General features: G+C 34.6%; 1 protein-coding gene across 3 annotated transcripts in view; it reads left to right on the top strand.

Annotated features, from left to right (window-relative positions):
* The window catches only part of CSMD3 (CUB and Sushi multiple domains 3), a gene marked incomplete at both ends in the record, with an annotated part of 682,849 nt that overhangs the window by 235,388 nt on the left and 424,000 nt on the right, over positions 1 to 23,461 (top strand). Inside the window, one exon of one of the 3 annotated variants that reach the window (XM_082754086.1) lies at positions 12,150 to 12,446. The exons of the other annotated variants lie outside the window; for them this stretch is intronic. Coding sequence (XP_082610212.1) covers positions 12,150 to 12,446 — 297 coding nt within the window. The remainder of the gene's footprint in view (positions 1 to 12,149; positions 12,447 to 23,461) is intronic. 3 annotated transcript variants of the gene reach the window in all.

Raw genomic sequence — 23,461 nt, 5'->3', positions numbered from 1 at the left:
AAAAGTTGCCATGGAAAATTAGCTTCAGTAAGTACTTAAAAAAGGGACTAAACTCAGAGAATAAATGCTTGCCTAGCTTCTTACACTTGTTTCTTTATTCAATGAGGTAGAAATGGAAAATTTCTCCCAGTACCCTTACATTTTAATCGCTTGGTTATAAAATTAGGCTAAGTGAGTAATTTTTGGTCTTTGTTTCATCCAATGAATATTTAAATTCTCAGTATCAAGGGGAATAACTTGGGAGAAATTGAAAGAGATTTATACTTTTCTGATAGTTCAGAAATTCAACTGGAATGTGAAAAATGTATATCCTGATTTCCTCAAAAAGGAAGAAACTTGAACTGTACTTTCTGTATCCCAATTAAAACAAACAAACAAAAAACAAACAGTTAACTTGTAAAAAGAGTTATCTTCAATGCAGTCTAGTGCCTTAGACTTAGGCACTTGGGTCTGGCAGGTACTTTATGCAGTAAACTGTTCTTTATACTGCCTTTTTAATAACAGGAATCATAGCAGAAATCAAAGTAAGCCATAGAATAGTAGAAATGGAAATATTGGAACAAACAAAAGGGAGGCATCTAGTGTGACAGAACAGAAATAGACAGAAAAGTTAGGAAACTGTATATTATTTAAAACTGAATTATATTAGCTTAAAGCAGTATTGACTTTTCAAATGTGCCAGTATGGAAGAGAAGAGTAGTAACAGCTGATTTTTATGTAACATTTTATATATGTATTTCTAAATAATTTCACTATGGAATTAGTTATTCTTTCTGTTTTGGATGACAAAACTGAAGCACATGCTAATGAAGTGACTTGCTGAGAGTTGCCTGGAAAGTTCCTAGAAGAGTAGGGCACCTGAGTCTTTTGAGCCTCAATCCATGGCACCTGAAAACTAGGTAATGCTAACACTTTTCACAAAGCTGACAATTTCTTAGGTAATAATGTTTTATTTTTGCTTACAGTACTTCCTTCTTGATGCCCCCTGATCTGTACAAATACATTGCGAAGAGAATTTTGAAGGACATATATTCAAATCAAATAAAGCTTATACAAAAGCAAATAGAAAAGGGCACTTTCACCTGGCATTCCCCTTCCTTCTCTCACTTATTAGTAAATTTGGGATTAAAGTCACAACCTTTTAATTCCTAATAGATATATGTGTTAGTGTAACAAATAAGCATAGGGTGTATGTAGGTTTATAACTGGAGATACAAGAAGTAAGAATTTCTTTTCATTTGTATGCAGCCTGGTGCTGCATAGGTTTTTTTTTGTTTTGTTTTGTTTTGTTTTGTTTTGTTTTGTTTTGTTTTGTTTTTGTTTTTGTTTTTTTTTCAGAAAAGAGTCATAAAAACCACAAGTTTAAATCATATTTTGCTCTGGAAAGTTCAAAAACCTCTATGTCTTAAGTAAATCAACAGTCAAAACAAATTTATGATTGCAGTCTTGAAAGAAATTTCAGTTTTAGGAAATTGACTTGTGGCTGTTTTTCTGAACCTGTCTGAGCACACTGTTTTGACACTTATGGAAAACCAGTCAGTGGTATTTACGCTAATAATCATTCATCTTCCCAATGACCCCAATGGAAGTTTATGAATATTAACCAATCTGGAAGAAATTCACAATTTTACCTCTTGTGAAGGCTAACAAAAACAAAAAATATTTAATACTTGCTGAGAATTCTCATTTAATTTTCATCCAGTAACGTTTTCTTACACATAAAAGAACTTACTGTGGGAACTCTGTGGAATCTTTCAGAAATTCTTGCCTCAGCCAACATGATCACAGTGCCATTTAATTTATGTGAAGTAAATACCTAGTAATGATGGTAAAACTGTTAGCAGTTCTATTAACAGCCAAATTCTAGTCATATATAACCAGAACCTAATGAAAGACACAGAAACATAATATGCTATAAGCATGTAGAAATTCAGAATAAAGAATGACCATTTCAATACAAGACCCATTCAAAAAGGTTTCCATTCTCTTTCATAATTACATTTTTGAGAAGGGAAAGGTTTTTAATTTTCAAACCCCACTTGGATGTGATCCTGTGTAACTTGCTGTAGGTGACCCTACTTGAGCAGGGGGGTTGGACTAGATGATGTCTGGAGGTCCCTTCCAACTTCAACCATTCTGTGATTATGTGATTCTGTGTAACTGAATTTTTGTCCCTCAAAACCACACAAAAAGGGTTTCTGCTGGTCAGAAATGCACACATAATCCAGGAAAGGCATGCTTAATACAAATTAATTACCATCACTGTAAGTTTACATAAAGTACTTTTGAAATGACAACACTGTGAGATAGACTGTGCAGAGGAAGATATGAAACTGATTATATTAATCCCAGTAATGTTTAAGTAATTGCTATTAAAAAATGTTTTTTATTAAGGACTTTAAGTTCTAAGAAATGGCATATACTGCAAAGAAATCCCTATGAGGAACAAAAAATGTTTTCCTTTGTAAGGGAAACAAAGAAACAAACAAACAAACCAACAGATAATCCATTCTTAAAAAGTATTATATTTAGGATTTTATTGTTCCCAGGGGGTATTAAGACTGGAATATTGCTCATTTAACAGTTATAAAAATAATTTAATGGAAATAAATAAAAATATAAACAGAAGTTTGTAACACTAGTTGAGACATTAGTTTCCACAGTTTAGTCTCCTGATTCTGCAGTCTGTCTTTTGTGCTTTTTTTCCAAGTAACCTAGCCTAATATTAATCCTCATTTCTGTCTTTTGTTCCTTTTTATCATCTGCAACCTAAATCCTACTTCCACTTACCACTACCTCTTTCTTTGTCTTCATGGTCTGATGTAGTTAGAGTAGTTAGCTCTTTTTTACAGACAAAGAAATTACTGAAAGGAGGCCCCCATAGAACAGAAAGCCACAAAGCCATGGTTTATTGGTTATTGACTCTAGAAAATTGGAAAAATCTGTGAAAATATTGAATTTCCATCTTTGGATGGAGGAATAGATTTTGTGATGGAGTTTAGGAATCTGTATGTCCTTGATTTAGATAAAGGTGATATTTTAGATAATCTGAGGAAGCTGAACAGCTTGAAAGGGTATTTTACTATCTCAACACATATAAGAAATATTGATAATTTCATAGAAATCTTTTTGTTTTTGAGAATATTCTTTAGAGCGATACATACCCATTATTTGCTTTTTTATTCAGGACAAACCTCTCAGGGAGTTTTTGTTTGTTTGTTTGTTTGTTTTTGTTTTTGTTTTTTTTTCTTCCAGTGTCAGCTTTGAGTTTTTCTGGAAAATAAATTGTTGTGCTGACCTACAAAATTATATCCAAAAATTTGATTGTTGAAGTAGGTAGTTAGACTTGAGGGTAGGATATTTTTCTAAGAAAAAGTGGAAAGAATGTGTAGCATGTATATTATTTTAAACTTCTAGTTCAGATATGCGTTTCTTTAAATACGTGATTCCATTTTAGAAAATGTAGCTGTTTAACACGCTTCTCTCTAACAAAAAAATGTTGTGTTTTAAAAAACAAGCCTAAATGGTTATGTCAGTGCATACATGTATAAAGAGGGTGATGAACCATATTCATCTCATTGGTGCCAAGTCTAAGTATAAATGATAATGGGCACCAACTGAAACTCAGGAAATGCCATTTAAACAGAAGAAACCTTTTTACTGAAAAGGTAATAAAAACTGGAACAACTTGCTGTCGTGGTTCCGCTCGAGTGGGCAGCTGAGCTCCACCACAGCCGCTCTCTCACTCCCCCTCCTCAAAGAGGAACGGGGAGAAAATATGTGAAAAGGGGCTCAACGGTTGAGATAAGGACGAGAAAATCACACAATAATTATTGTAACGGGCAAAACAGACTCAGCATAAGGAGATAGTAAGATTTATTGCCTATTACTAACAAGTGAGAGAAGTGAGAAAACAAAGGAAAAGAAAAAAAAAAACAAAAGCACCTTCCCCCCCATCCATCCTCTTCCACCTCCTCCCCCCGAGTGGCGCAGGGGAACAGGGGAATGGGGGTTATGGTCAGTCTACAGCACTTCTTCTCTGCCGCTCCTTCTTGGTCACTCTCGTCCCCTGCGCTGTGGGGTCCCACCCACGGGATGCAGTCCTTGATGAACTGATCCAGCGTGGACTTCCCACAGGCAGCAGCTCTTCCAGAACTGCTCCAGATATGGGTCCGTACCACGGGGTCCATCCCTCAGGAGAAAACTGCTCCAACCTGGCTCCCCTACGGGCAGCGGCTCCTGCCAGGTCACCTGCTCCTGCGTGGTCTCCTCTCCACGGGCTACAGGTCCAGCCCAGAATCTGCTCCGGAAGGGGTCTTCCACAGGTGGCAGCCTCCGTCGGTGCAGGGCCACCTGCTCCACCGTGGTCTCCTCCACGGGCTGCAGCGTGGAACCCTGCTCCACCGTGGTACTCCATGGGCTGCAGGGGGACATCCTGCTTCACCATGGTCCTCACCACAGGCCGCAGGGGACTTCTGCTCCGGCACCTGGAGCACCTCTCCCCCTTCCTCTACACTGACCTTGGCACCTGCAAGGCTGTTCTCTCACTCCCTGCTGCTGTCTGGCGCAGCGTTTTTTTTCCCTGTCTTAAATATGCTCTCACAGAGGCACAAAACAACATCGCTTATTGGCTCAGATCTGGAAAACAATGGGGCCCTTCCCAAACATGGGGCAGCTTCTAGATCTTTCTCACAGAAACCACCTCTATGGCTCCCTGCTACCAAAACCTTGCCATGTAAACCCACTACACTTGCTCAGAAAAGCTGTAGAGTCTCTATCCCTGAATATATCCAAAACATGACACTATCATGAGCAACATGCTGTAGTTGACCCAGCTTTAGGAAATCAGTGGACTAGACAATCTCCAAAGGTGCCTTCCAACCCCAAACCATTCTTCAAAAATCTGCTGTTACCAGATATTCTGAGCAACCACTCTCCTCAGAACTCCTTAAGTACTATTAGCTAAGAAATGTAAGAAGTATTCGAAACCATCTAACATTTCTGAAAATCAAATTGTTTTACTTTTAGATAGGGCACTCTACAGTAGAAAGAATACATTTGAAATTAACTGTAACACGTAAGTATTTAGCTTTAGATATCTTGAAATTGTTGACTAATGGATCACTGGGGACATCTCCCAGGGAAGCTTTTCCTGAGGCAAAGTTCATGTTTTGTACTGGATGCCCATTTCATTGCTCAAAAGTTTGCTTACTGCCCACCTGATGCTGAGAGCACATAATGTTCTGTAGGAATAGCTTTATCTCTTTAAGTGGGTTTTGGATCATTATGTACACTGAAAGAACTTTCCTTCCTAGAGAATTGTTTTTGTCGCACTTGACCTTTCTTAAAAAGCATTACTAAAAACATTCCTTGTTTATTCAGTGTATTTTGACCTTTTAATGAAACAACAACAAAAATCATAGAATCATGGAATCATTTAGGTCATAAAAGACCAGATGGTACAGTTTCATTTTTAAGTAGTTCATTTTTATATTACTTTATAAGTAACATTTACTCTGTTTAGACATGAACTTAGTTTATTTATTCTGAGTGAGAAATAAGAGAGAATTACTTACCTCTTCTTAAATGTAATGCTTTTAATTGTATGTAGGCAGTGTATTTTTCACAGTGATGAAGAGACAGTTACTGTCAAGGTGCAGCATCTGACTCCCTGAGGGCTGGTGAGCTGTGGACCGCAGGTGATCTGCATGGAGACCAGCAGGGCAGGACCCATCCCACCACCCTGGCCAGGAGCAGGGGAGCCAGGACACTCAGGACAGCCCTAGCCCTGAGCATCTGGCATCTCCCTGAGGACAGAGGGAGGCTGGGGTCTGGGTCTGGCTGGGTGGGGCTCATGGCTGCACAAAGCAGTGCTGCGGAGAGCTGGAGACTGGCCCTGTGGTGGTCTCACCGGGGCAGGGGCTGACAGCCTCAGGGGCTGAAAAAGGATCCTGGGTCACAGGCAGGGATGAGGGAGACCTAGGGGATGTTGGGCAGAGCTGTTTATGCCCACCAGGGCCCTCAGAGTCCTGATAATCATATATTATATACCTCAGTGGTATATCATATGACTACATTACATAGAAATGTCATTACACAGAAGTGTAATTTAATACTGATATGTAAGACTTCAGGTCTAAAGTTAGTTGGATTGTAATGCCCTTATACTATATAATGTTACACACAGTGGCCAAAGGGAACACAATTTATATGGAGTTAAAAATCTATTGTTATGTCAACTGATGTTTTTACAGTCTGATAGTCTAAATTTGCCCATTTATTTGGTCTTTTTCAAGCATATACTATATTTTTTTTGTGAACTACTTTATGAATAATCCACCGATTTTCATTTATTCTTCCACTACTGAAGTTACTAACTTGTAAATTTAGAGGATAGTTGTTTACAGGCCATACTCTACCTGGAATCTAAGTGGAGTACTGCAAGGGTCTGTCATGGTACTAGTTCTGTTCAATGTTTTTACCAATGATCTAAAATCAGTAACAGAGTACAATCTCATCAGATTTGCACATGATGCCAAAATATCAGTCAATAGTCAATATAGTCATAGATAGATCCTTCCAGAGAGATGTAGAGAAGCTAGAGGAATGGGCCAACAGGAACTTTATGAAACTCAACAAGGACAAATGTAAAGTGTTGCACCCAGGAAGACAGAATGGCATAGTAATGGCAGGTAGCAAGCAGCTCTGCTGAAAAGGTCCTGTGGGTCCTGGCAGACGGCAATCAGAGCACAAGCCAGCAATGTGCTCTGGCAGCAATATTCTGTACTACATTAACAGGAATGTGTGATCAAAGGAAAGAATTATTGTCCTTTACTCAATACTCATGTGACCACAGCTGGAATAAGGCATCCAATTTTGATAGAGCAAGTTCAGTAGAGAGCTGCTGAGGCAGCTGGAGGCTGGAGCACTTGCCCTGTGAGGAGAGGCCGATGGAGCTGGTCTTGTTCACCCTGGAGAAGCCAGCAAAGCTAATAACAGCTTCCTGGTGTCTTCAAGGGGGTTATTGAAAAGTCAAAACCAAGCTTTTCATGGTGGAGTAGGGTTTGAGAAAGAGAGAAAGATGGCAGAGTTGGAAACAAGATCTTCAGACCATATATAAAGATAAACTTGCTGTGAATCTTACTTTTGAACAAGTTGACTCAGGGAAATTGGGCAGTCTCCATCCTGTGAGGTTTTCTCAAGAATTGACCATATAAAATCCTGAGTGACCTGGTCTGACCTCAGGGTTGATGCTGCTTTATGCAGAAGCATGGCTAAGAGGCTTCCTGGTGGTACATTTTGCCCTGAGTTATTCTATGCTCCTATGGATAACATTTGTTTTAATCCATGTGTGATACAAAAAAAATTCATTTTATAGAATATTAACCTTTTTGGTTTATATTTTATTTTTTGACTCCTAATCAGCATGCTGTTACTAAATAAGTAGTACAAATAAGTAGTATTAAAACACTAGTTTAATGTTAGTATTTATTTATCAGTTGTCTCTGAAGAAAGAGCAAATTTAGAAAATCTTTATAACATTTTCAGAATACTTCTTGATGAATCATACTTATTTGGTTGCATTTCAAATGTTTAGTGATGGGCTTTCAAGTCAGTTATGTTGTGCTGGCTGACTATACCTGTGCTTTCAGTCTATGGAATTATAACAGTTGACTTGTAATAATAGAAGTTATGGTTATATAATCTGTATCGAAGCTTTATTGTAAACTGGCATTGTGATGAGAATAGTTTAAGTCCAGTTGATGGTTAGTATCTGAAAGCATGGTAATATTGTAATTTCACACTGTCAATTTAATTTAGAGAATTAATTCATTTTCCTTAAAATCCTATCATTTTGAATCCTGCTAAAACATTTTTCTTAACCATATCTTATAAGAAAGAATGTTAATTAAATATCGACAGGTAATTATGTTAATTTTACTTTTAAAATTGAGTCTTAAATCATGTGCTAATGTATATTGACTAATCACTGGTAGTTCTTGCTTATGCTAGCCCCTCTAGGAGAGAAAAACAGTTCTGGTTTAATAGGAGATAGCAGCTACAGGTGAAATCTACAGCTTAATCTGGGATTGAACACAATATTGTGAGTGGTGCAGCTGATACAACAGAAAGAAGAGATGCTATCCAAAGGGACCTGGACAACCTTGAAAAGTGGACCCATGTGAACCTAATGAAGTTCAACAAGTCCAACTTCAAAGTGCTGCACCTGGGTTGGGGCAGTCCCAGACATGAGCATAGACTGGGAGAAGAACTCATTGAGAGCAGCTGTTCAGAGAAGGACCTGGGGGTTCTGGTGGACAAAAAGCTCAACAAGAGCCAGCAACCTAGAAGGCTTGCAGCCTAGAAGGCCAACTGCATCCTGGGCTGCATCACCAGAGGGGTGTCCAGCCTGTCAAGGGAGGGATTGTCTCCTTCTACTCTGCTCTGCGCTTGTGAGACCCTGCTTTGAGCGCTGTATTCAGGTCTGGGGCATATGAAGGATATTGGCCTGTTAGAGTGAGTCCACGGAAGGACCACGAAGTTGATCAGAGGGCTGGAGTACCTCTGCTATGAAGAGAGGCTGAGAGAGCTGGGGATGTTAAGTCTGGAGAAGAGAAAGTTCTGGAGAGACATCTTTGCAGCCTTTCATTACTTAAAATAAGCTTATAAAAAGGTGGAGAGTAACTTAGAGAGTGATAAGATAAGGAAGAATAGCTTTAGGAGGGTAGGTTTAGGTTAGATGTTAGTAGGAAATCCTTCACTGAGTGGGAGGACAAGAACATATTTCCTAGAGAAGCTGTGGGTGCCTCATCCCTGGAGGTGCTCAGGAGCAGGTTGGATGAGGCCCTGGGCAACCTGAATCAAGTTGGTGGCATTCATGCCTATGGCAGGGGGTTGGAATTAGTTGATCTTTAAGGTCTCTTTCAACTCAAGCGATTCTATGATTATAATAAGCCTAGAACTCAAGCTTCTATAATGAGCATAAAACTCAGGTCATCTTGTTTGAGATTAATTAATTTTGGTTAAGGTAATAAATTGTCTCTAAAATACAGAAATTTGAATTAAGATCTACCTCAAGAAATACATTTGTCTGATCCTTCTTTCCAACGCATGAACTTTTCTTGTGGTAAATGTCACTGCTTTTTTCAGGCCTAGAGTTTCTAAACATGGTTAAATTCTAATTTACTATGGACACATTCTTTACAACTTAAAATAAGTAAATTTTAAATATATGTACTAATTATAAAGGGATGATACGTTCCTCTAGCATTCCCACATTTTAAGGTGAGCTTTCCCAAGTTGTAGTATTCTAAACGGGAAGGAAAAATTTTTTTCAATAGAAGCATTTTCATTGTATTAGCTATTATTTTAGCTATTAGACCATGAGATTAATTTAAATCAGAATTTCCACTGGGGGTTTATGTGTGATAAATTTCCTTTGCTATCATATGTTTACAAGAGGAACCCTGTGTATAGTTATAGCATATTGCATATGTAAATTATGTGCATCTAGCACAGATTCATAATCTATTTCTGGAGCTTTGTCTCAGGGAAATGTCAAAGGCACTTGCCTCTCTTCTTTACTAGAAATGATGCTGGAATCAAGAGCAACCTCCACCCCTATATAAATAGAAAGGCTTATGGGTCTTCCGTATGTTTTCATTATCCAAAGTTTTAGCAGTTACAGCACTTTAGAGTAGTGGTTCATTCAGACTAGTTTTCTGAACTAAACTGCCCTGTGTTTTATCACTTTGATCTCCTTCCATTTGACTAACAAGCATAACAAGGTAGGTGTCTTTGCTTGAAAGTTGCCTCTCTAGCACAGTGGTACAGTATTTTTCAATGTATGCAGTTTGAAGCTTTAAGTAAGCAGTATTTTTCTTGCTTATTTTCTTTTTTATTTTTAAATGAGCTTTCTCTTAACTAGTTAATATTTTCCACTAAAGTGCTGTGTGTCTTTAAAACACTAGGACATAACATTCCATTTGACTGAGATTCAGAATATAATTTTGTTTTGAGCTTGATATTGGGAGCTGACTACTGCTTATTTTTGTACATTTGCTTGCATGATAAAGATACATCCACATATATTTTACTTTAAAAGTAGTGGTAATGTGACGTGCAGTAAGTTTTCTTTCTTTGTTTTAAGCAACATTATCCTATTCCAACATATCTCTTGGACATGCACTTGTATTTTCTGTTTTAATCTTGATAGCAATCTATGAAAATTCCATGTAAGCTGAATCATAACTAGTCTAGTCTTGTAATATTATTAATTGTTGTGATTTTTTTCTTTGTTTATTCCAGAATAAAACAAAACAAAACACGCCTAGGTCCATTTTTAGTTACAGTGCTGCCATCATAGGACAGTAAGGATTTTGTTTGTTTAGTTGTTGTTTTGTTGTTATTATTATTATCTATTATTACCTACTAGAAGATTCATGGTTCTGTTTCCTACACATAAACCTGTAGCTATACATGTATCTGGTGCTTATAAGTTGTTTAGTTGTGCAGGGAGAACTCCCGCTGTATGAATTAGAACTGCTGTTCTGAGGAACAGATATTAAGATATTACATGTAAGATAGTAAAAACAATTTTTTCCATGCATACAGAAGCTCTGTTTGTTACCTATTAGATACTGTTTTTTACTTATTAGATACCGTTGTGTTTGCTACACTATTTGTAGCAAAATAAAACATTTCCCACCTAAAATTTCTGCATAAACAAAACCAAAAACAACACGGACTTTATTATCAAGACTGAGTATTTTTAACATTTAAGATCTGTTTCATTTGTTTATACAGTATATTTGGTAGTTTTGTAAAAAGGTTTGATATAGCATGTGCATGAAAGGTGCTGTATACTTCCCAGTTCCACTGTGAGTTTTATTTCCATTTTCTAGTGATTCTTCTAACAGTGCAAATATTGCAAATCCTGTCATCGTGCACTACACTTCAAAGTCTCAAAATGTGCATTAGAGGACAGCTCAGGAGTAAAAAGTAAAAAGTGTGGAATGTTTGAATGAGTTTTGAAAAGTCCCTTATTCAGTATTATGTATTAAACATACTAATAGATCACAGTACAGTTTTTGCTACATCAACTTTTTTAATGTTAATTTTTTATTATGAATTTTATTATGCATTGCCCAGTTATTTGTCTGTTCATGTCAAGATGGAGTTGCTATTGTGTTAGATGTTCTAAATATTCAAAGGTGGGTAAGTTGACCTCAAAACATTTGCAAACGAATCTGGGGGATAGGGAAAGATGAAAAAGTTAATAAAATATTTTAAAAAACAATCCCCTATGGTTTACATATTTTTAGCTACTGCATAACTTAGAAGCGTTAAACAAATGTTTTCCTAAGCAGTGCATAGACAAAATTTTAATTAATCAAACTTTTTTTTTTCTTAGTTGTTGTTGTTCTGTTTTTTGTTTTTTGTTTTTTTTTTTTTTTAAACAGAAATCTGAGCGTTAAAAATAAAATTACAGATGCAGCCTTTGTCCAATATCAAATAGAGATAATTATGCTTAGATGTTGTTTTGTTTAAATGTGTACCTTTTACTTTCCATCTTCCCTTGGCCTTGTATCAACGCTAAATGCTTTAATGAGCTTTTAGAACCCTGTCAAGAGCTGATGAAAGAATTGGGTATGTGAACATATTTGACAGCCTTATTAGCAGTTGAACTACCAAAGTTTCACCTACTACCTAGGTTACCACATAATTCTATTGTATCACTCCTCAAGAAGACGGTTATCACTTTTCCACTCATGGGGTAGATACGGCTCTATTTTCTGCTTTAATGATATGGCTTTATTTTCTGCTTCAGCCATGGTATTTTTTTGGCTGAATTTCAAGGGGTAGAAATTATGTGCTCTCATTCTGACTGGTACAAAAGTTAATACTACAAACATTTGCAGCACATTTAAAACTAAATGTATAATATCACTATAATTACAAAAATGTTCACTACCATTAAAAAATGTTCTGATTACTTCCAAAACTTAAATAAACCATATTGACCTTCTTCTTTTCATGTCAGTTGTCTTCACTATGTTAAACAGAGGGAAATTTAATCTCTTAGGTTTAACAGAAAAACGCAATTCAAAAGAAAAAGTTAGCATCCAGTGCTACTGTGTGTCCCACAGGTTCTTCCACTTTGATCAAAACTGCCTCCACTGGTGAGTTAGAGGAGCCTATTGCGGTCACAACTGGTGCTATTACTGTTGCTAGCACATCTGCAGATGTTACTGTATCCACCCATAGACAACCTTCTGAAGAGCAACATGTGCAAGCTATGAATATAAGAAAATCAATTCTGGAATCCGCCTCTTCCAAGGAAGAATTCTCCCTTCATCAAGCAAACATACAAAGCACAAGAAGACGACCAAGAAAAGCTGAGCAGATAGAAAGAACTAAAGAACTTGCAGTTGTTACTCATAGAGGTATTGGATATTATTTTACTTGTGCCCATGTAGTTATGGAAAAATATTCTGTATAAATCAAAAATGAAAGGTCAGGTATACATTCCAGAAGTGTGATTAAACCAAATGGGAAAGGAATTAAATCTACTAAAAAGTGAGTTCTAATGAGGGCAGACAGATGAAAAAATGTAAGTAAAATTGTCATTGTAATTTAAATTAATTTAAATTATAGGAAAAAAAAGGGGGGAGGGAAGAGCAAGGAATTTTCACTTTATAATTTATATCATTGTGTTTCATTGTCAAGGCTAGTGTGAGATAAAAGTTGAGATAAAAACATTATTCTGTGCTACATATATGTTTAGAAATAAGCAATTAAACAACAAAACTGTACTTTGTAAATAGCTGTTTTGTTCTAAACTAACCAGTGGTGTAGATGTATCCATCTCCGTTCTGATAACATCTTCAGCAAAGGTTTGGCTTTTTTAAATATGTGTACATTTTTATTCTATCAAATATGAAATCATGAAATCAGTGAATGGACATTAGTGACTGTACAGTAAGGCATTCAGTGGAGAGTATTAAGTTATTATTAAATCTAAAGTTTTGCTATATTCCTATATTCAGATGATTTAATCCACATGCAAAAGTACTAATAATGAACACTTGGAGCCTACACAAAGCAAGATTTATTTCACTTAAAGGTAAACGGCAATATGAAAATTAAATCTGAGTAACAGCAGTGCTTGAATGTCTTAATTTAACCACCAGAGACATTCAGAAACAAATTGGATTGTCTTTTTTTTTTTGTCATTTACAGATGTTAATGGTGCAGGTTAATGTTATTGAATAAAATTTATTACGTATTATTATTTATTATTTTATGCTAGTCCATTGTTTCATGTAAAGCTATTGTACCTGAAGAACTTGCAAACACAAAAATATTGAAAAGCAAGAGCTTTTATAGCACAAGCAATTTGTAGATGTCTTTTTATATGGTCGATGTTTTGTAAAGACAACTTTAGAGTGGAATCTGTTATCCTACTGGATCAGATAGTCACCTTGCATAAATGACTGTAGCTTCATCTACTAAGACCTATTGACACAGCTGCAGTTGTACAGAATTTTAAAACATTATGTAAATTAAGTAGGTTATAAAAAACAAGAACTGTATTTGATTTGGTTTGCATGCAAAACAAATCATGAAATAGCTTTGTCTCTTAATTGTTTTAATTTCTATCAATACAAATTTTTTTTTGTGGTTATCAGTTGATACAAATTAAGAGTTTGGTTTCTACAGATTATATGGCTAGGCATTCTGTTTAGAATATCTTTGGTCAGGTTTAAAAAGTAGAAAACAGTCTTATTTTCAGTTATGAAAGAGTATCTGAAGGTCTGTAATAATCTCTTCTGATTCATGGATATAAGAGTATAGTAATTTGGCGGTTAGGTTTGGCAGTGACTGTGATATACATACAGTTTCTTCTATCACTTGTTTGTAGTCATTGTACTACAATGTCCTCTCCACTGTTGTTTCACTGTCCTTTTCTCCTCTGACCTGTCCTTTAATCTAACATATATATAAGGCTCTTCTGAATTACGTTGCCATGTTAAAGTACAAAATTTTACACTGCGGGTGGTCCCGGGGGGGGGGGCTGGGGAGGGGATGACAACAAGGGACAAGATTTTGCTAAGCTAATGCTATGGTTTTTTTTTTCGTTGGTTGTTTTTTATATTATTATTATTATTTTATCCAAATATTAAACCGCAGCAGATGTACAGATGAGATCAATACTGTGTACACTCTCCTAGAGAACGAAGTCCTTACCTAGCTGTGTCTGCAGTTTATTTCCCTCATGGCAAGTTTATAGTCTTGATTTTGTTAGCGTTTGTTAGACATCTTCTAAACATAATTTTATTGTGTTATACCCACATCACAGTATACATCTGATAGTAGAGTGGATATTCATATACTGAGGAAAAAAAATGGTTTCGCTTGGTAATCACCAATTTTTGATAGTACGCTTACAGTAGCCATGAAAATGTATCAGATTGACTAATTAACCTGTTATGGTCTACTATACAAAATTTCTCATTACACAGACATGTTTTGAAGGAATGGTTGTGAATGTGTGACTACAGTTTCTTCACAGGAAGTAATTTCCATGTTGGGGAGATATTCCACAGGTATTTCTATAGAGTTTCATGTGAGTTTCTACTGAAACATTTTAGCTTCTCTTTGACGATGAAAACATTACAAAAATATCCAACCAGTTGTCTTGCTCTGCGTATTTAAATTTCCTATGTAACTATTTGTTAGACCTGCTTAAGAAGTTTATGTAAATTCCTTTTTTAATTCTTTCTGTACTTAACAGATATTAAAAATTAGGTTATATTCTGGAAATCTATTTTTTTCCCGTGTTCTTGAGCATAACTCAAAAATTTTGCTTCCAAACCTATGCGAGGTAATTTATGCTTGAAAAGATAAAGATTTAATATACTAAATACAATTTACTAAAACTTACCATTTGAAACATGCACATACATGATTTGTTAAAAATTTACTGTACATGTAGTTTTTACCATAGACTGTTTTTAGAATGTTGCTAGTTAGATCAAAATAGTGCCATACTTTATTATATTGTCATCGATGCAAAATATTAACTCTAGAATGAGTCCTAATGTTGGATTCTGTTGTATTGTTCTGTGAATAAGTTCTTCCAGAAATGGTAAACAACATTATTTTTATTATTAAACTGACTTTTGTGTTCTTTTTATGAAAGAGAGAACTAGAGGTCTCTATCTGTCTAAAGTTAATCTACTAGATCAAAATTAGTCTACCACACTTACTATCTGGACTTCAGAAATAATCGTAGTTTGTGTCAAAGGATGGTTGAAGAATTTCTTCTCTGGAATTCTTAGAAGAATTTCCAGCTTAGAAATTCTTCTAAGCTTCTTAGAAGAATTTCTAAGCTGGAAATGACAGAAGAAGAGAGAATTTTTATTACAACTACTTAAAAGATGAAAAAGGAAACCCAGTAGCTTTCTCTGAAATATTTCCACAAGTGATAGGGCAGTGCAAATATAAATAATAAGGTGACAGTGAGATCTTGTGAGGAGTATTGTACATGATTACAGTTCCTTCATCAAAAAGAATTCAGACTGAATCAGATAAATAAAAGTACTATACTGCTATTATATTGTTCTGAGCATCTGACCTTACAAAAGAAAATGTAATGATGAAGGGATAAGTATTTCAGGAAGTGAATGCAAATATGTAGGGAATGTAAAGACAAATAAGTATATAAGATATAAACAGGTATATTAGGGTGAAGTGTGAGAAGAATTCTTCTTATTGGAGTGAGGAACTCTTCTGGAAGGAGGAGGTGAAAATCTTGTTTTCAAGACAGGTTGATTTTACAGGTTGATTAGCCAACGAAGAATATATTTAGATGCTACAGCTAGAAGAAAAACAGAATCTTTTTGATCTTAAGTTCTCATGAACCAAGAATTCAAGCTCAGGAAAGTGTATTGCTTCCTCTATTTCAAAATGGGGTGGGAGGAAGCTCATATGGTTATTACATCACAGTTTTTAGTATGATCTGTCTTATTCAGGTGTGAAGTCAGGAAAGGAAATTAAATGTGATTTTTATCTTGTTTATTTTCTGTTGAAGTATTTAAGTACTGTGAGCATGGTCATAACTACATTAATGGGGGATAATCTGACATTTTGTTCTTTTGTATAATCTGTGTCTCATTAAACTAAGAATTCAGTTTAGTAATGTAGTTGATGCTACTGAATTGTTTTAGAATTCATATTAGGTTGATCTTCTCTTTCTTAGCACAGTAGAATTTTTATTCCAATGTATGCAAACATAATGAGCAATATTTTATAACTTTTCTTAGTGAGTGCTTTCACAGCATGTTTGGACTGTCTAAAGATACACGCTCATTTTAAATACAGGAGTACACATTCATCTTCATTAAATACCTCTGAGAGTTTATTTTATTCATTTTACTGATGTCTTCATTCTCTTTTATTTCCCTACTTTTTAAGCATTTTTTCCTTTATAAAAAAAAAAAAAAAAGCTTTCTCACTTCTGTCCTTGCCACTTTCTTCTTTTAGAACTCTTAACTATCACACCTTGCCTTAAGCTTTTTGATATCTGACTTTGTAGTATCATAGTTATAACCAGGAAAAAATGATTCAGCGAGGGGTAAACAAAAAACAAAACAAAAAAGACCTTTGCTGCTGGATGTTCCCCATTAATCCTGGATTTCTTTTTGTGCTGTGTTGCAGGAGAGTGTCTGAAGGTAGGAGACAAGATTAGTTTAAAACTTGTTCTAAAGTAAAAGAGAGTCATAAAGTGAGAACACACAAAATATAAGAGAAAATGAAAGAGGAATTAAATTGGGTGCTAATGAAACTCTTCAATCAGTTTATTTACCAAAGAGGGAGTTATTTGACTGTCTTGATTTTTTTTTTTTTTTTTTGAAAGATTCAGTAAAATCGTAGCACTGCTCTGTGATTATTTGATGTAAGCTTTTTAAAGATTTGATAGAAAATATATTCCTACATCCTACATTTTATGAGATTTTCTTCTTTAGAAGAAGAAAAAGAAAGTGAGGAGCAGGGAAGCAGAGATTTTACTAAGAGCTGTTAAAGATTTTTAATAGAGTCATGTAAGCAACCACTGCATATGTTTGCAGGTTTTTTCTTTAGTGTGTGTGATGAGTGAAACCCACAACTATAATAATGTGAATGTGAAGAAAATCAATATATTTTGCAGTAAAAGTAAGATTTTTGCATTCATGTATTTGTATAAGAATACTCATACATAAGGTTTGTGTACTCTGTGTCTTCGAAGTGGCAGTAGTTCATAAAGTCACAAGAAATTCTCATTAGCATAACTATATTTGTTTAACTTTTCATAAAGTGTTTGGAAATACCTCTTTAATGTGTTCATTGAGATAAATAGACATCTGTTTGCTGGATGAAATCTATAATCCATGGTTTGTTTATTTAAATATTTTTCTTAGATTAAAAACTGATAATGGTGATTTAAGCTTCTTTACATCTTCCAACTTCAAAGTCATCTTTGGAAAGGAGATCAGTTTTCATCCAATAGTTAAGTCTAGTGTGATTAGAAGGAAGAAAAAGGAGAGAAAAAAAATCTTCTGAATCTATTTATTATTGCTCTAAAATAACTACAAAATACTAAAAATGAAGATGTAGCATTTTTTAACACACACTTATTCAAAGCGGCCACTAACAACCTTCTCTTATAGAGCAGCCTGTGCTTGTGCAGTTCAAGGGCTGTCAGGAAAGGCTGCAAAGCAAAACTACGGTAGCCAGATGCACATCTATTGGGAGACATGCAAAATAGACAAAAGGCATGGTGTCCTGGTTTTGTTGTTCATTTTATTCACTGTAACTGACTTTGTATTTAGGATTAAAATAGTGGTGATAGCGCCTTTGTTATTGTTGTTGCTGATCAGAGCTTATACTAAATCAAGGACTTTTTTGCTTCTCATGCCACCCTGCTAGTGAGGAGGCTGGGGGTGCACATAAAAAGCTGGGCAGGGCACAGCCATGACAGGTGGCCCAAACTGACCAAAGGTAGTCCCTATACAGAACTTTTATGATGTTCAAAGTCTTAAAATTATTTCTTCATCATTCCTCCTCATCATTCTTAGCTCGGTACTAATATATAGAATAACCTATATTATATAACATATATCACACACATTTTATTTTTATCAGTACTTGTTCTATCACAGTTTATAAAGTTCAGATCATAATTACATTACATTATTGTTCAAAGATGTTCTTTATATTTGTTGGAAGTTACCTAAAGAAGTAAAATATTTTCGTAATTTTTAGTGGAAGTAAAGTGAGAGCGTTCCTATTTTGCAAAAACTTGCAATAATTGTATTGTTCCAGCAGCTCTTCAGCAGTTATACTTTTAAGTCAAGAGAAGAGATTTTTTTCCTTTTGGTGTAGTCTTTCCTTTCAGTGTATTTTTTCTGTGATAAGAACCCAATGAGAATTTTTCAAGTACATATTAAATTGTACATGGCTAATGTAATACACAGTACTGTTCTCTTAAAATCGTCATAGGTTTTCATCTGTAGATTAAGAATGAACTGAGAACTTGCACTATTAAAATGAAAATGTATCGTATTAAAGTAAAATCAAAATACATTATATTTTAATATAAACATGAAATGCACACATTAGGTTAATGAAGCCATAGACATATGATTCTAAAGTATATAATTGTGTTTGTTGAACCATCATTTTATGAAAAAAAAAAAAAACACATTCAGTTTCATTTATATTTTCTTTCATTCTGGATAAAACATTTTGACTGTGGGAAGGGGTAATACTAAATCAGATCTTCAGCCAGCAAAATTTATATACCTGGAAGAGACTCAAAATCTCATTTTATTCATTTAATATATCGTAATGAACAGTAGCTTTGTTTAAACATCTCTCCTTTTTGCAAGGAGTCAAAAAGTAATTGATATTATTTTAGTCATTTTATTGTGCACAAAGATACTGTGCTTAAACTATAGTATGATCTTGAAACAAATAAACTCAAAAAAAAAAAAGAAAAGAAAATAGTGTGAAAAGGGGATGGTTAACTTTACAGTCTGATTGCTCATCTTGAATCATTCTTTATATTAAAAAAAATAATCATTATCTACTTATATAATTCTCTATTTACATCCTCTAATGCCAACCTTCAAGATGCAAAAAGACTAGAAAATTGTGCTACATCATCAGTGTGTTTGTGCATGGTTTGTTATGCAATACTTTGGTTCAGATTTTTTTTAAATAAAGATTTCTGGAGCCTGAAGTGCTATCACCTGAAATCTAAATAGGCTGCAATATCTACATACACACACACCTTTCACCTTTCTTATTTTTTTTTTTTTCTGCCTTTTACAGTCCCTTGAAGTGGTGAAGTTGTAATCGCAATGACATCTTCATATTTAGGACTTGTGTAGTCAGAGTTTGGAAATTCTGGATAACTATATATGTTACATGCCTAGTAAACATGCAGTGTATGAAAAAAACAAACAAACAAATACTCCCCCCCCCCCAAAAAAAAAAAATAAAAAAACGACCTGCGCATGAATAATAAGTTCAAGGTTAAGGCTTGGTAGATCTGCTGTGCATGTATACCAACGTTTTTGGAACACATAATTCCAAGCATATGTCTAATTCAGTGTATCATGTATGATTTATTTGATATATCTGCATATAAGCACTGTATGTGGGAAAATCCAGAGTATACTGGACTCCTGTTTCCATCATTAGAAATAGTATATGCATCAAATAAAATCTGTCATAATCTAATATTTTATGTTCTGGAGCAATCAGTGGTTCTGCACTAAACTGTATTGGTTCTAAGCTGTATTAAAAACAACTATTTTCCTCTCTCTTTAGAAAGCAGTTAATTACTTGTTATTTCCTGAATAGCATAAATGCAGAGAATATGCTTACTGTTATTGATTATGTAGTAGTCTTCATCTTGTTCCTTGTCATCATCTTTCAACTCAGGTGGCTGTGCACCCTGAGAATAATTAGCTTTACTGTAAAGACTGAGTTAAAAAAAGACATTAAGTACCCTATCTTTCATCACTACATTTCACCTGATATTCAATAAACGATGGAGATACTCCTCGAGGTTTCATTTGCAGTTGATGTATTTTTAAAAGCATTTTTTATTGTCTTATGCTATACTAGGCAAATTTAATTCCAGATGGGGCTTGGCCCATCTGATTTCCTCCCTTCATGGCTTGAGAACAGCTCTATAGTTCTCCTGAATTGCCATCCCCTGCCTTCATATATAGGCACAGCCAAATGAGCAGTCTATTGCCTTTTTTTTTTTTTCATATTATTGTATCTCAGCAGATGTCATTTAAGGAGGGCAATAATTTAAGTGCAGTCATGAAATACGGCTTTGATAATATGGTATTGTTCTCCTCTATTAGCTGGGGTGCAGTGAATTTAATGTGAGAGAGTTTCAGGAAAGGGGCTGTTTCGGTGTTTGAACTACTATGAGCAACTACTTTAAAGAGGAAAGAAGTATACATGGTCGGAAGAGTCCTCAGTTTCCAATGATTTTTACTCTGTGTAGTTTCTTGTAGTAATACAACCTGAGTGCCTGTTACATGCGTAACTTTTGGTTTTGGTGAATTTCAGTCTTCAACATTTTAAATGTTCTTTGTACTTGGTAGAAAAGTAAGAAAGTATGGACAAGACAAGTTAGACAATTTCTCTACATAAATGCTGTTGCATAACTAAAACAAATACATGAATTTTTGAGTTGTCTGTGTTTTAAATAGAGTATTTTGCATGGTTATCCTTGATGCTTCCATATTATAGAAGGAAATTTTCCATCTGGAAGTTTTTGCCTTGTGCATGTCTCTCAGGATATACTTCTTCAGCAGAGCCAGAATTGTAAAATATGAGAAATAGCTCTTAGTTTGTAAGCTTTGTTTCTAGTGTCTGAGAGATTATTGTATTCAAGGTTCCTACAGAAATTATATTTCTAAGTCTTTATTGTATAATAGGCAGCCCTAAAATATACGTACATATATTCTTATTTGGCTGAGGTGCTTTTTAATATAGGAACTGGCATAAAGAGTAAATGTGCTAAATGCAGTAATTGTCAAGATTAGTCCTCTCTCACAAGGTTTTGTATCTCCTTACATATCATAAATAGCAGATATTATCTTAAATATTAATGTAATTTAAAACATCGGTTTCCACTTTTTGAAATTATAATATATATATATATATATATATAGTTACTCTGCCTTTTTTGTTCAGTTCAGAGTTAAGTTGTTGTATTGGTACAAACTTCCATCTTCTACTGTTATTTATATCAGAATGACATGAATCTAAACTAAGTATAAATCATAATCAGTCTGACAGGCCAGCTCATTGGGTTATGTCATCCCTCTCAAAAGAGTCAAGGCTTTACCACAGGCTAAAAGCTAAGTAGATAAACCTCTGAAGAAAGTTGGTAGAGCTGTATAATTGATAATTAGAAGGAGAGTTCAAACTCTCTGTGTTCTTTGTTTTCCTCTTTTTTTCCTGCCTAGCGCTTCTGAGATTGCTACTGACTTTCTACTTCCTGTAATCCACTGGAATATTATATGGAAGTTATATTTTGTTCAGAATAGCTTGTACCACCATGTGTAATCATGGTTAAAAATCTTGACTTGATTTTTGGTCTCTGTAATAAGAAACCAGGAATTCCAAAAGTTGTTGACCTATTGAGACAAATGTCATCAGAGAAAATTGAGACCAGTCTAGTGGTCAACCTTTTGCCTATATTTTGTATATGTATCATCAAAAGTACAAATGTGTAAAATGGCAGTATTAAGGTATTGTTTCCAAATTTATTATTATTTTTTTTAACTATGAATACAGAATTAAGACCTATGTCTTAGAATATTTTGAAAGACTGTGTACCTTCATAACACAGCAATTCCTTCAGATATACTTGAAAGTATATCTGCCTTTGAAATAAAAATTTGGATGCAGATATTAAGGGAAAAAAAACATGGAGTCAGGTGGTTGCTGGCTTCACATTACTTGAATCCTTTTTTGTTTTGCTTTATGTGTAACTCAACACTTAAATTTAAGTTGCCATTTTGACATCTGGAACTTAATTTATTGAAGCTTAAATGGAAACCTATCAGTAGTTTTTCTCCCTGTTTTCTACATCCTGATTCCCATTAGTCATGTCATTCATCCTGTATTAAGAAATAAGAAATACTTTGCAATTCTTGATTCTCATACTGATTAACTAAGATAAATATAAAACAGTTTCCTCAAGAAGCATGTTGTTTCTCTGTCAACAGCAACATGTTCTGTTAAATCATGGAGAGTGTTCTTAAGCATATGGAACACTTTGTTTGTTTCTGATGTTTAGGCAGTATTCCAAAGATCTCCATCCTTTTCAACACATCCATACTGCAGTTAAGACAAATATGGTATAGAAAGACAAAAATAAACTGGGAAATCAGTGGGGTTTTTTTTGTTTTGTTGTTGTTGTTGTTGTTGTTGTTTTTTTTATTTTCTGAGACAGTGTTTGTAGAAAATAGGCATGTGGTTCTATTCTAAAAATCTCAAGGACCTAATCAAAATGTGTAGCTCATAAGTTCTGAGGAGTTTTCATCCTATGAGTTGCTTTCCATAGAAAAATGTAAAAACCAGCAAGCCACAGAATATGAATAAATATACAGTTATATGTAACTTTTCTACAAAAGGAAAAAAAATATATTTTTTTTTCAGTGTGTCTAAAACATTGCCTAAAAGTACCTGAAGCTTCATTATCTTGCGTAAGAGGATATTTAGGACAAAGACTTCAACAAAATTATTCTGAACCTCTTTAAGTTTATATGTCAATTGACTACTGTGTATACAAGCTTGTTCTATTACCAGAATCTCAGATCACCCATCTGGCATGCAAAATTTCATCTCCCATGCAGACTTCTTTTATTTTTAGAACTCTTTATATCCTTCCTTCCTCAATGAAGTCTTCAGTTTCATCTTTTGTATTTGCAGAAAACACTGGACCCTGTAGCTTTAGATAAAATTACATAGTCTATATATTGTCTGTATGTGTCTAGGTTGTATGTATGTATATGCATATACAGCCTGACACATATTTTAGTCACTGCACATGTTTGTACAAAATACATTCCTATAGCTGCTCCCTCACACTGTATTACTAAAGTACTGTTCAATAAATCAGCATTTAAACAAAAGTAAAAAATAAAATAAAATAAAATAAAATAAAATAAAATAAAATAAAATAAAATAAATAAAATAAAAGTATGTTTCACCTCTTTTTGGGTAAAGAACATTCAGAGTTCTTGTTGCTTGCTTTCCTTGTACTATTTAATAGCCATAGCAAGGTGTTGCAAATAGTTATAAAATCATAGAATGGTTTGGGTTGGAAGGAACCTTAAAGACCATCTAATTCCAACCCCTCTAACATTGGCAGGGACAC

This window comes from Aythya marila, assembly GCF_965140915.1.
Source record: "Aythya marila genome assembly, chromosome: 2".
NCBI lineage: Eukaryota > Metazoa > Chordata > Aves > Anseriformes > Anatidae > Aythya > Aythya marila.
Note: the sequence above shows the minus strand (reverse complement) of the source record. Positions and strands in the feature narration are given on the sequence as shown.